The sequence below is a fragment of the Pongo pygmaeus genome, chromosome 11 (assembly GCF_028885625.2).
Source record: "Pongo pygmaeus isolate AG05252 chromosome 11, NHGRI_mPonPyg2-v2.0_pri, whole genome shotgun sequence".
In the NCBI taxonomy this organism is placed as follows: Eukaryota; Metazoa; Chordata; class Mammalia; order Primates; family Hominidae; genus Pongo; species Pongo pygmaeus.
Window position 1 is genome coordinate 99812226 of NC_072384.2, and position 14751 is coordinate 99826976.

The following is a 14751-nucleotide window of genomic DNA, read 5'->3' on the forward strand; positions in this document are numbered from 1 at the left end:
GTTAAGAAATTATGATAAAACTCATTAGTGGTCAGGGAAAAGCAAGAGGCCATTCCCACCAAAAAAAATAAAAAGAAAAAGAATGGGGGAAACAAGGACCCTCATACCTCATACACTGCTGGGGTGATTGTAATCAGTATAGCCACTTTGGAGGATAATTTCTTAGTATCCATAAATTTAATATGCACACACCCCATCTCCCAGCAAATCCTTCCCTCCCACTGGCTGCCATGCAAAACCATTCACAAGTATACAAGAAGTCTATGCATTGATACCCATAACAGCTGCACAACTCAAAGTAAGGTTCTTGGACCACTAGCATACGCATCCCCTGAAAGCTTGTAGGAAATGGGGTGGGGGTTTCATCTCAGAACGAATTAATCAGAGTATGTGGAGATGGGCCCCAAAAATCTATTTTAACAAGCCCCTCAGGGGATTCTGATGCTCACAAAACTTTGAGAAGCACTGTGTCAAAACGTTGTTTGTACTGGAGGGAAAATGAAAACAAGCTAACTGTCCATCATCTACCACGGCTTACCATATTACAAAAAATTAACCTAGAGTTTAAAAGAATGGGGTAGATATGTGTGGATCCATAAAAACACTGAAGAACAAAATGTACAGTGTAATTTTTTTTAAAAAAAAGAAACTACAAAACAAAGCCATATATTTCTAAACATACATTTCTACATGTAAATCTGTGTATGTGTGTGTAATATATATGTATTATATGTGTATATATGTGTGTGTATATATATACACATATGTATGTATGTGTGCAGCACTCATCAAAAAGTCCAGAGTAGTTACACCAATTGATAAATGTGCTTAATTCTGGTGAAAATACTGGGATTAGGATGGTGGTCAAGGAAAACTATGGCTTTTTCCTTATTGTTTTTTTTTTTGGTAACAAAAATTCATATAGGTATTATTTGTGAAAACATTTGTCTTCCTTTTTTTTTAATTTTAAGAAAGAGAACTCCCTCCCTGCGAGTTAGGAGATTTGGATTCTAGACCACCTAGCTGTGTTACCTTGGGAGTCCCAGCCTCCATGACTTCAGATTCCTAACCTGCCAAACAGGAATTAGGCCAGTTAACCCCAAAGTCCTTTCATTCAGCTGTATCATGCTATGATTCTTCCAAGAGTCTTGGTGTGAAAATCAGGTCACTTAACAAACCTAACCAAAGCAATAAACAGAAACACGTATGTGTATATCTAAATCTATGTCTGTATTTGTCCTTTGAAGAAATAGTTAATAATGATAATACTTCCACATGTCATCATAAGACAAATGACTCGCATGAGATACCCTGCCTTTAAATATTGCTGTGGCTGTGAGAAGCTCATTTTTTAAATAAACATTTAGAAATCTGATAAAACAAATTGTTTCCCAAAGTTTTCTAGGGATCTGAATTTAAATGAATCTTTAGGTCCCTAGTTTCAGTAGCATCAGTATGTGAACATAAACAACATGGCCACCCCATCCTAGCAGAATGCACTGGTCCAGACAATAATCATGCATGCGGACAGCTCGTAATTGTATTGAGCATATAGATGGTGTCAGGCCAATGAGCTATAATGATCATATCATGTTTTGATTCTAACAGGAAAAGTAGGGATTTATGTCAATTACTCTGTATATCTTCAATATCACATATCACCTGTGAAAATTAAAAAAGATTAGTAACTTGTTGCATGTATGAATCTGGATTTGTTTTGACCAAGATATAGAGAAATCTGAATAAACCAGAATTCTGGGGGTGGAGTGGGAGAGTAGTAAGGAAGAATCTTGATTAAATCAGAACTAAAAAGAAAAAAAAAAAACACTCTACTAAAAACCAAACAGTAAGGCAAAGCTAATTACAAAGTTCAGCCAACCCAACTTTCCCATAACAGAGAGAAAGTTCTGCTTTCTTGATCATATGCAGTATTCAAACATAGCAGTTAACTGGAAAGAGGTTCAGAGACTATTGACAACCCTGTCATTTACAAGCAGTTAATGATAAATTTAGGACTGGAATCTACTTTTCCTGTCCCTTAGGCCAGGGCTCCTTCTGGAGTGTAAACCAAACAAACACAAATGCCTTTAACACCTTGTATATAAGAGGGTGAGTCAGTCCAATTTTATAAACAAATTATTTTTGAAAAACAGAGTTAAACACTTTTTATTGTATATCTTTAAAATGAATTTTAAAAAGATACATGGGGAAACATTCTTTTACAAATGTAAATGCAATATACCCTCTACTTAGAATTTAGTAATTCTGGGTACGGTATAATTTTCCATCTTTTTTAAAAGAATTAAATGATACTGTGTGTTGGTTTTCCTCCATGAGTCACCCCAGATCCATTCTGTGGATTGCTCTGCCCTGCTCTGGTTCCTGGATGTCGACCTCGCAAGAGCGCTTGCCTTTAGGCTTGGTTGCATTTGTCCACTGGGAATAAGGGAAGGAGAGATTGGTATTTGGAAGACAAAGAGTGGTTGAGGCATTACCCCTCTCCACTCAACCCACATTCCTTTCCCTGCTTCACTGTCTGGCTGACAGTAGCTACCTGGCAGCTCTCTTCCAAGGCTTCACGTTCTCTGGGTTCTGGTGACAGTGGTCCCTAAGTCACTTGCTCTCACTTATTAGTGCTTTTGACCCAGCCCACGCCTCTGTAAGTAGTCCCTTCACTACTCTTTCAGTTAATCCTTTGAATGTTCCATCAGTTTCTTGCCAGGACCCTGACTGCTCCCTGCACAGAGTAAGAAGCCTGCAGGTATCCATGAATATTCTGGTGTAATGACAGCAACTGGTAAATGAAGGCTCATGCCACTCCTGAATAAATCCCAGCCAGGGCCACATCAGGTCCTGCACAACCCACGTCTGCCTCTCTGCATGCTCTGCCCCTGTTGGCAGAGGCGATCTACCATGGACCTGAGCATGCTGCCTGTTCTCACTGTGTACGTTGAAAATGCAAGACTCTGGCCACCCTTGACTCAGGCTGGTTGGATGAGATTACGTCTCTCTCCAAGACAAAAAGAGCAGTCTTGCTTACCACTTGCCATAAATAGAGCAGTGGGTTCCCGATCTCAATGTTTCTCAGCTGGACACATCTCACTGAGTACATGCCTCCCACCTGGTCCATCTGTTGCCCTCCTGGGACTTTGGAGACAAAGGAAACTGAGGAAAACCTGATGCTCAATATTGCTGGCTGTGCTATGAGCCTAACCCAGGAGCCTCATGTCATCTTCTGGTATCCATGAAATAGTAACAGGCTAATTTATGAGCCTGTAAGTAGGGTAAAATCCCAAACCCCAACATCTTCATCCACTACACCCCAGCCATGCTGTCTTCCTGGGTCCTGTCTTCAGGATTTTGCACTTTCTGTGACTTTCATGTGGGGTGCTCAGTCCCAAGTCTTCACATGTCTGTTCTGACTTTTCTCACACCTCAGGTCACTTACCTCCTCAGAAGCCGCCCTCAGAACCTGATCAAAAGTTGTTCTATTTTATTTTCTTCTTAACATTGTTTACTATCTCACATTATCTTTCAGTTGCTTGTTTAATGCAGGGGTGTCCAATCTTTTGGCTTTCCTAGGCCACATTGGAAGAAGAAGAATTGTCTTGGGCCACCCAAAATACACTAACATTAATGATAGCCGATGAGAAAAAAAACAAATCTTGTAATGTTTTAAGAAAGTTTACAAATTTGTGGCCGGGTGTGGTGGCTCACACCTATAATCCCAGCACTTTGGGAGGCCGAGGTGGGTGGATCACGAGGTCAGGAGTTCGAGACCAGCCTGCCCAATATAGTGAAACCCCATCTCTACTAAAAATACAAAAATTAGCCGAGCATGGTGGTGGGCACCTGTAGTCCCAGCTACTCAGGAGGCTGAGGCAGGAGAATCACTTGAACCTGGGAGGTGGAGGTTGCGGTGAGCCAAGATCTCACCATTGCACTCCAGCCTGGGCAACAAGAGTGAAACTCCGTCTCAAAAAAAACAAAAGAAAGGAAGTTTACAAATTTGTATCAGGCCGCATTCAAAGCAATTTCGGGCCACATGCATCCCACAGGCCACGGGTTGGACAAGCTTGGTTTAATGCTTATCTTTCCCCTACTGAAAAATAAGTTCCAGGAAAACTGGGGTCTTTTCTGTCTTGTTCTCTGCTGTCTCTCCAGAACTTAGATAGTGTTGACCCAGTAAAATAGCAGAAATGGATATTTAACAAGTAAATGAATAATTCATTTATGAATAAATGAATGAGTTTTTGCAATGTTACCCTTTATTGTGTGATAGTATACACTCTGACTTTCAGGTGCCTTATCTGTACAATGGCAATAAGAAACTAATCTGCCTATGTCATATATATTATATCACATATACAGTTATATCTATCATATAATTGTACATTTATATATAGTAGCATATTTCACCTTATAGGTTATATATAACAATCAAGTGAGATAAGGTAATAGTATCCTGAAAACTGCAAGGACAACATCATTCCTGTAAAATGCAAGGTTCAGTGTTAACATAAAAGCACACATTTGGGGTCAATCTTAACATTTTCTGCTTTGTAATATCACTTAGAGAAATACTTGTCATGAGGTGCATGTTCAATGCAGTCAATTAAACAGGGAGTTATAAAAAAGTGAAGGAGTGAAAGAGACATTTCTCAACACATCTAGGTCTAAGTAACAACACATTACTATCTTCTGACCAAAAAGCACTGCTCAGGGCCCATCCGGTTCTAAGTCACTACAATTACAGAGACGTCATGCAGAGATGACAATGCTCCAGTGGTTTCCAGGGTTTCACCCTTACTAATGAGGTAGATTCCACAGACCATGCAGGAAAACCAGGCTCCTTGCTGGATGCTCCAGGGCCTCTGAGCGTTCACACTGTCCTCTCCCCCAGCATGACCTGTAGTGTGCACCTAGTTTTGCAGAGCCTTTTACAATGTGGGTGATTTGCATTCTCCCAAAACACATCTGATATAGTATTACAAGGGTGGGAGGGGACAGGGGATCCCCTGCCTTAAATATTTTTATGTAGCCGCCACCACCTGGAGGTTCACTGGGGATCTTCATAGAAGAAATAATGAAGCCTTCGTCAGCCTCCTCCCAGCTCCCTACTCACCTTTCCCCAAGCTCTCACTTACTCACCTGTGTTTCCTGCCTGGATCTACCAGAGCTCTTGTTTCTGGTAGTCCTGTCCAGGGATGAGACAACTTGGGGATTTGAATGCAGAGACCGTTTCGTAGGAAAGAACCTCTCCCCCTATTCAATGCCAGGAAGAAAAATCTCAAAATTTCTGGCATCAGAGACTTCATAAACTTTAAGGATTTACAGTCAGACTGGCGAAATCCCTGTGAAAATTTGAAGTAAATTATGTCTAAGAGAAGTTTCCTCATCTGTCAAATGACAATGTTGGAATATTTATTTTTTATTTTAATTTTATGTATTTATTTGAGATGGGGTCTTGCTCTGTCACACAGGCTGGAGTGAAGTGGCATGATCTCGGCTCACTGCAACTTCCACCTCCCGGGTTCAATAGATTCTCCTGCCTCAGCCACCTGAGTAGCTGGGATTACAGACGCCTGCCACGACGCCTGGCTAATTTTTATATTTTTAGTAGATACGGGGTTTCACCATGTTGGCCAGGCTGGTCTCAAACTCCTGACCTCAAATGATCCATCTGCTTCAGCCTCCCAAAGTGTTGGGATTACAGGCATGAGCCACTGCACCTGGCCTGGAATATTTATTTAACAAATATTGTCATGGCACGTACTGTGCACTAGACAATCTCCAAATGGATATACATTACTAAAACATGGCTAAGTTACTAAAACTCTACCAAATTACTAAAACATTACTTTGTTTAATACTCACAAGGCAAGCACTATTATTATCCCCATTCTGCCGATGAAAAAAACTTGAGGCAGAGAAAAGTGAAGTAACCTGCCCAAAATCATGCAGATGACAAAGCAGCAGACCTGGATTTTGGACCCAGGAAGCCCGGCTCTGGGGCCATCTGTTAGCGTTTGTACCATGCTGCCACTTAGACTATCACCAAAGTCATATGCTGTGCTAACATTCATGATTCAGCTCCCCCAAAGCCTTCATTTTTGTCACATTGGAACATGAATACTCATAAAGTACAGTGGTTATTTGGCCAGATTCTCTCTACTTCCTACCTTATAAGTCACTTTCTGAGTAAGTGCAGGAGTCAGGACTCTTCTGTGAAATGCCTAGAGAGGTATTAAAAGCTGCCTCTTCCTCGAGTCCAGCGAAATTGGAGGACTCTGGCCTTTTACCCGAGCAGAATTACTAGAATGCTGTAAAGAAAATGTCCACAGTGCCCCTAGGCATATGAAACCTGGAATCCAGATGAGCTTTCTGTTGTGACTACTCTGCACAAATAGGACCTTCCAAGACCCTGTGTCATGCGCCCCAGCTCTCCTCCTGCACCCGCTTCCCTACTCCCCCCGACCCAGGCATTCAGACCTGCCTAGGCCCAGCCCCAAAGACTTCTCTGACCTTCGCACACAGCCATTGTGAAGCTTCCTCAAGTCATCTAAGTACAGACTTAGTGGTCTGAGTGCCTCATAGTAGATCTCAGTGCCACTCATGGGTAAACAGCCCACACCTAGGACCTGAGCATGTGGGCCTTCTTTCTCCCATCTCAAGATCAGCAAGGGGGAATTCAGTCCCAAAATAGTCAACATCAAAAAATAACATGAGGAGGGATGAATAGGCAGTGCACAGAGGATTTTTAGGTCAGTGAAACTATTATGTAAGATACTATATTGGTGGCTGCATACCATTATGCATTTGTCAAAAACCATGGACTGTACAACACCAAGAGTGAACCCAAATATTAACGATGAACTTGACATGATGATGTGTCAATGTAGGTTCATCAATTGTAACAAATGTACCACTCTGTGGGGGAAATGTTGATAATGGGGTAGGCTGGGAGCAGGGGAGCAAGAAGTATATGGGAACTCTGTACTTAGTGCTCAATTTTGCTGCAAACCTACAACTGCTCTAAGAATAGTCTATTACAAAATAGTAGTAATAATATGGGCCTTTACTTCAGCCTTGTAAAAGGAGGCAAAAAGGAAATCCCTGAAACTACTACCACATGACATCTCTTGTTTGTCTTCATTCTTTTTTTTTTTTTTTTTTTTTTGGAGACGGCGTCTCACTGGGTTGGAGTGCAGGGGTGTGATCTCAGCTCATGGCAACTTCCCAGGCTCAAGCAATCCTCCCACCTCAACCTCCCGAGTAGCTGGAACCACAGGCGTACACTACCATGCCTGGCTTGGTAGCCTGAGTGAGCTCAGGCACTCCACCTGCCTCACTTTCCCAAAATACTGGGCTTACAGGTGTGAGCCACTGTGTCTGGCCTTCATTCTTTTTTGACTCCAGCCCACCTGCTGTGGTTGTGGTTCTCCTGCCTTGACACCCTGCTTTCTCTCTGGGTCTCTTTCTCCTTCTCTGTCCCTCTGTCACTGTTTGTTCTAACTACAGGTCGACACACATAGGCACACCTCACTCCTAGTGGCAATAAGTCTTTTCTTAAATAAGTCAATCAAGCTTCACTATCTTTGCTGCTTTCCTCATTCCCCTCACCCCCATCAGTTCAACAGTGTACAGACAACCTGGGCAGGCCAGTGTGAAACCCTCCTTAAAATGTCAAACAGCTGGAAGTGCTGTCAATGCAATAAAGTGGCATTATAAGTGCAAATATGAATCTGAATTGCACACAGTATTAAATTGTGTGGTTTGAGAACAGTGCAATTTTAATAATATTAACACAGCTTCCCATTAGGCACAAATTTTGAAATAATATGTAGCTGCCACAAATAAACAATTGTAAAGATTATCTAACTTAAAGCTGACAGGATATATAAATTGTAAACTGAACTGAGACATCATCATAGTCTTACCATATTGGCCTTTGAACAGACACCCACTGTCCTTCAGCATGGTTTGCCTTAAGCTATGGCAGATTTGAATTCCATAAGGAACACATTTTTAGGCCTATATCTTCTGATTGAACGAGCAGAGTAGTTATACTTTGATAATTTTGTTTCTGTCATATAATTTAGGAATCAGAAATATGTAGATAATCACAACATACCATATTAATTGTGGCTTTAATATAGAATGCAATATTTCATTTTGTAAGTAAAGTGTTAAGTATTTTCCAAAGACAGATCACGTAGCTATGTACAAAACAGTGCTTTTTTGGTTTATGTGGCCTTGAACTTAAACGTTGGCTTGATGGTTAATGATGTGACTGCTACGTATGCAGATAGTAAAGAAAGTACTCTCATATTGATCAATAATACGTCCAATTTAATTGCCTAGTATTGAATGAAAATCCCTAAAGAATTTTCACTTCCAGCAATGTTTTCTGACTTCCTCTTGGTGTCTAGACAATAATGATTTACTGAAATGTGTGGGGAGCAACATACAAAAAGCCCTTAAAAATATACAATATTTCCGGTTATTGAGGTAGGGGAAGTAAGAAAAAACAAAGCAATATTTTGGATTAGTACTAAATATCGAGATCAAGCTATTCTGATACAAATAGGATTTAATAATAAAAAGACCCCAATATAAAAAAGTTATATTTGATCAAGATGACAATGCCAGGGTGAGAAGAAGTTTATAAAATCAAAATGATTTTCTATAAAAATTTCTAAGTAAAGTGCCAAATAATCTTTTAGAAAACAAAAAGATTCTTGAAAAAACAGATTCTTTTCCATACCAGGTACCATGTTTCTCATGAGTTTTTGTGAGTGAGCTTATCAGTTTCAGTTTTCAGGTAGTCTGAGAACTCAGGGCTTAGAAGCCCTTGAAGCCAAATCTTTTCTTAAATAGCTGAATCCTCTCATTTCACAACAGCCAAGAACAGTCAGCTTCTACTTGAATCCCTCCAGTTATCATCTTACTTTATTTGAGACAGCTTCGTTTGAATTAACTTTCATCTATTGGTATTAACTCAACCTTTAAGGACAATAAAAGAACTGCATTAGTTAATGCCGTGGTTTAAATGTATGCGTCCCCCTCAAGGTTCATATGTTGGAATGTAAACCCCAAGGTGATGGTATTAAGAGGTAGGGACTTCAGGAGGTGATTAGGCCATGGGGGATCTGCATTCATGAATGGGATAAATATCCTTATAAAACAGGCTTCAGAGAGCTGCTTGGTCCTTGCACCTCTTCTTTCTCTTCTACCATGTGAGAACATAGCATCTGTCACTTCCAGAAGAAGCAGCAACAGACATGGTCTTGGAAGCAGAGAGCAAGTCCTCACCAGACACCAAATCTGCCAGCGCCTTAATCTTGGACTTCCCAACCTCAAAAACTGTGAGAAGTAGGTTTCTGTTATTTATATATCACCCAGTCTCAAGTATTTTGCAATAGCAACAGGAATAGACTAAGACAATGAGTTTTGCACAATCTAGCTTTTAAAACCTCCAGATAAGCACAGCACAAGTTTTATTTCAATGAATTAAAAGGACAAAGTAAGAAATTTCTCAATTAACTGACATTATTGAGTTCTGTATAACCTGAAACATACATATTTAACATTTAGCCCATTTTCTAGGCTTGATAAGCAGAGTATGATACAGACAGTGAAGAGTATTGTGCCGCATTACACATATTCTCAAGAAAGTATAGACTTTTAGAAATATGAAAAGAGATGTAAGACATGGGAATTAATTATACTGATTCCAAAATATACTCTGGAAGTTGTAAATTCTTAACAAAAACAAAAATCAATCCTGTGTAAAAGATTGCATTGGGTTCTTATATTTGCACGCAGAAAAATTCTTAATATGAGGTTCTTATGCTTAAGACGAGGTTCTTATATTCATAAGAACACCACATATTCCACCATGAGTTATTACTAGATTAAAGGGGCAAAGAGGAGTAAAGAAGTCTTCTACATCATTTTATGTTTTTATATACTATTACATTTACTACTTTCCAGACAAATGAGCCATTTTACAGTCATCTCAATGCCTTTCTGAAGAAAGGATCTACAACCCCAGTTAGTTTTAATGGCCCAGAGCAAAATCATGGAGAAGGTAAACTTTGTATTTGACATTTCCCCTTTTCCCATAGTTGAGATTAGTTTTTTTTTTAAATTAGGAAATCAGAAAGAAGAATAAGGAAGGAAAGGCAGACCAATTAAAGAGTAATGAGAGGTACGGACAAGCCAAGAGAAGGCAAGTTCTAGGTGGATGACAGCAAGGTGTGAAATGGAGCATTGGAGGCTTACCAGGGTGAGTTCTCATGGGAAAAGCAAGAGTTCTACTTGTATCATTATTTGCTGAGGCTCCAGTATTCCCTCTCTCTTTAGCATGTACTTGGCTGCTAAGATCGGAGGTAAGAATGAGAAGAGAGGAGCTATTTAAGTTTGTCTCTCCACAAAGGAAAAGTTTGGATGGGTGGGCATCGTGGGCACCCTCACCATGGCCAGGAATGTTAGGGGATGTTCTGCAAGCTCTTTCACACACACCCACACTCCTGCAGCAATCTAATACGGTGCTGCAATCAAGGGGACACTGCCCAGGGGCAGAACATGTGTGATTCTTCTTCCCAACTTGCAAGACTCTACCAAGAGACTTCCACCATTCATGCTGGTCTCTAGCTGTATCTCTGTGAGCATTCACATCTGCTCTGCTGAGTTCTTCCATTTGCTTCTTCAGATCCATTTTTCATCCTTTCCCGCAGGTGCTGACCTTCACTATCTACCAGAAAAAAATTGAAGGAGTGATGTGGTTTGGCTGTGTTACCACCCAAATCTCACCTTGAATTGTAATTATCCCCACATGTCAGGGGTGAGGCCAGGTGGAGATAATTGAATCATGGAGGCAGTTTCCCCCTTACTGTTCTACTAGTCAATAAGTCTCATGAGCTCTGATAGTTTGATAAAATGGGAGTTCCCTTGCACAAGTCCTCTTGCCTGCCACCATGTAAGACATGACTTTGCTCCTCCTTTGCCTTCCACCATGATTTTGAGGCCTCCCCAGCCATGTGGAATTGTGAATCAATTAAATCTCTTTCCTTGATAAATTTCTTAGTCTCAGGTATGTCTTTAGTAGCAGTGTGAGAACAGACTAATACAAGGAGAGAGAAGAAAGAGATTTGGGTATTTTTTTCCCCGATTCCTGCTTGCCAGTTTGCAATCTGTTGGTCTCCATCAATCCTTCTACTGAAGGCTTCTCCTCCCTTCAGTCAGGTCTGGATGTGATCCCCATGCCTGCCCCTTGTTATTTCAGGGTGGTCATCGCTCACCACTGTCACTAGCCCAGGGTACAGCACCATCTGTGTTGGTTTCCCTCAGCCCTGGCAACACCTGTGTAAATGACCTCTTTACTAAACTATTATCAGTACCCAGTTTGATTGAATCATCTGTTTCCTACAAGGAACCTGACTGATTCACCCTCCAACCAGGAATGATCTATTCTTTTTTTTTTTTTTAACCTACCCAAATCCTATATATCCTCTAAACCTCAGCTCACATTTTCGTTCAAATCTCATCCTCATGCTTGTGCGTCTACATTGACGTCTCCCATCTGATGTTCTCTAAGCTCGTACTCTACAGCTCCCAATTTGTCCTCTGTTTCAGGCCTCTTCTTCATCTCAGCACCACCAGTACAGCTGATAACTTTTTTTGCTTATACCCTTACTGCTTGATCCTGTATTGGCTCAGCATTAGGCATTCAACAAAAATCTTTCTTGAGCTGTAGCAGTCACTCCTTGGCGATCACACCTTGAAAAGAGGTGTGACTGCACATTTACCTTAAGAAAGCATGTCACAGGATCACAGGTAAGTCGACTAAGAAGGAACCAGGGAGATAATCTGGCCTAATCTCCCAATTGTGGTGATGAGAAAACTGAGGCTTGGAGAGATGACCTAAAGTCCAACATTGCATAGTCAGTGAGTGGCACATCTGGGGCTCAAAGCCAGAATATTTTTATTACATTCCTTGCTGCCTCTGATACTGGTTTTTTGTATCTCAATATCTTCTTATAAAAAACCTACTTCTTCATATCTGAATCCTTAGTATAGCCCTTCCATTTCAAAAGCAGCATATATTTGTTCCTCCTAGTGAAATACAATTTTCCTGAGCCCCCCAGGGCTGTTAGTTATTCACGCATTATGCTTCACATATCATTTTAAAAATTAACTACCCAGACAAAGACTGGATTCTGTTCTTCCCTGTATATCTGGGAAGGGAAGAATAGAGCCCTTTGGCTCTTTACTTCAATATGCTCAGATAAATTCAGGCAAACACAAAGAGTATTCTGGCCATTGTCTGCCGCTTCACTCACAGCTACACGCTGAATAGAAAAGGGATCAACTACCCACATTTAAAATATTCATAATTACATACTCTGTCCTACAAGGAGCACCTGGCTGCCAGCAGAGGCACAGAGAGAGCTGCACAGAGCTGTAAGCTCTTACTCTGCTAAGGAATCCAGCCCTGTTAGAGGCTGAGCCCTGGAGTCCTGAATGCTCAGACCAAATGCAAGCTCACAGTACATGTATACAGCACTGAAGGCAACTTCCTTGTAATGCTTTTACTGGCTTATGTTAGGGATTCTGAGCATGCAATAATGAATTTTATTTTCTATTCTGATAGAGAATTACAGGCTTGTGCATTCATGGATTAGCCACCTTAGTTTTGCAACATATGAATGTAAAAATTAGCAACTGATGACACCATTCCATTGTCACTATGAGTCAACTGTAAGACAATAGAGAACATGAAGCCAACGGAGTGCTACCTATGGCTCACAACATGACCCAGAACATCGCCATGTGGGTTTCAGACAATGAGTATTCTACCCCTTCCCATATCAGACCCCATTTAGTGCCATACTTTTTATTACATTAAAGGAGGCTCCATATAAAAATGTCAGCAGTATCCAGTTGACTCATGGAATTGAGAACTGTGCATTAGCTGCTGATTTAAATTAATTTTACTTCTTGAACCATAAAAAATAGTTCTTTGAACAAGAATTCATGATAAATACACATGTGTAAAAGACCCTTAATCATAATTATTTTAAATACATAAAACAGTTTAACACTCTCAGCCTCATTAATTTCTTATGGTATAAAAGAACAAAAGTAAATGGTAAATGGGAAAAGTATGTCATAATTTAAATGTATTATTCATGGTCATTTAGCTCATTAAGTAAAAGATTCTTTACAAACTCTAGGCAAAAGATCATTTCCATACCACCCAATGACAGCAAGCAATGTTATGATTTTCTTGTAGAGAATTGGTGTTGTATGTCCTTTAGATTTTAAGAGAACACTACCTACAATTAAAGCAGTAGAATTAGAATATACTAGTTCCCCCCTTATCCATGGGAGATATGTTCCAAGACTCCAGTGGATGCCTGAATCTTCTAATAGTACCAAGCTCTGTATACACTATGTTTTATCCTATACATACATACCATACCCATGATAAAGTTTAATTTATAAATTAGATACAATGAGAGTTCAACAGCAGTAACTAATAATAAAACTGGACAATTATAACAATATGCCAGCATCACTACTCTTACACTTTGGGGCCATTATTAAGCAGAATAAGGGTTTCTTAAACACAAACACTGCGATACTGTGAGAGTCAATCTGATAACCAAGGTGTCTTCTAAGTGACTAATGAGCGTGTGGCATAGACAGTGTGGATATGCTGGACAAAGGGATGATTCACATCTGGAGCAGGACAAAGCAGGATGGCAGGAGATTTTTATCACGCTACTTAGAGTAGCATACAACTTAAAACTTATAAATTGTTTATCTCTGGAACTTTCCATCTAATGTTTTTGCACCACCGTTGACTAACGGTAACCAAAACTTCGGAAAGCGAAACTGCAGATAAGGGAGACAACTGCTGTAATTGAAATCATCTTGTGACACGTTGGGCTTCCTCTTTCTGAGCACTTAACTCTTGTTTTCTTTGTCAGGGTCCCAAAGAGCAGGGGACACATTTCCAAGATATGACATATAGTAGGTGTTAAGTAAATGTCAGTATGCTGTATATCTACACAGGAGCCCTAATCCTCCCCATGACCCCACACTCTGAATCATCGTGGGGTTTAATCTCCCACCCTCTGAAGCACATGTGTCTTACCAAGGCCTCCAATACATCTGCCCCTTCTTGGTCATCCAGTCTAATGAACACAATGCCATCAATATAATGGATCAATGTGATGACGTTCAGGACATTCAGATGATTTGGGTCCCTTCAGATTATATTATCACAGAAAAGGAAGAGTTAACATAGCCTCAAGATAAGACCTTAAATGTATTCTGTCGTCTGTTCCATGTGAACGTAAACCACTTCTGCTCCTCCTTTCTGAGAAAGATGGGAAAGAGCACATTTGCCAGATCTGTAGCCACACACCCTGTATTAATAATTGGCTGTGTTCATTGGCTGGGTAAGATACTACTCTGGCGCAGTAATTGCAAGTGGAGCTACTACCTGGTTGAGTTGGCAGAAGTCAACTGTTAACCTGTTTTGTTTGTTTGTGGTTTTCTTGTCTTTTTTGTTTGGCCAGAAACTGATTAATTTAATGGGGATATGATGAGGCTCACTACCCCTGTAAGGCTGGTATTAATTGCTGCCATTTCCCCTAGACAAAACATTGCCTTTTATTTATTATCTTGTTGAAATAGGGGTGGGGACAGTTTCAAATTCTTCCCCACTATGATAAC

At 40.4% G+C, this 14751-nt stretch overlaps 1 protein-coding gene across 2 annotated transcripts in view; it reads right to left on the bottom strand.

Annotated features, from left to right (window-relative positions):
- Positions 1-2139: 2139 nt before the first annotated feature.
- The window catches only part of FTCDNL1 (formiminotransferase cyclodeaminase N-terminal like), a 92365-nt gene continuing 79753 nt past the window's right edge, over positions 2140-14751 (bottom strand). For both annotated transcript variants that reach the window (XM_054477598.1, XM_054477599.1), the window contains one exon: positions 2140-2436. In XM_054477598.1, coding sequence (XP_054333573.1) covers positions 2414-2436 — 23 coding nt within the window. In that variant the 3' untranslated portion in view covers positions 2140-2413. The remainder of the gene's footprint in view (positions 2437-14751) is intronic.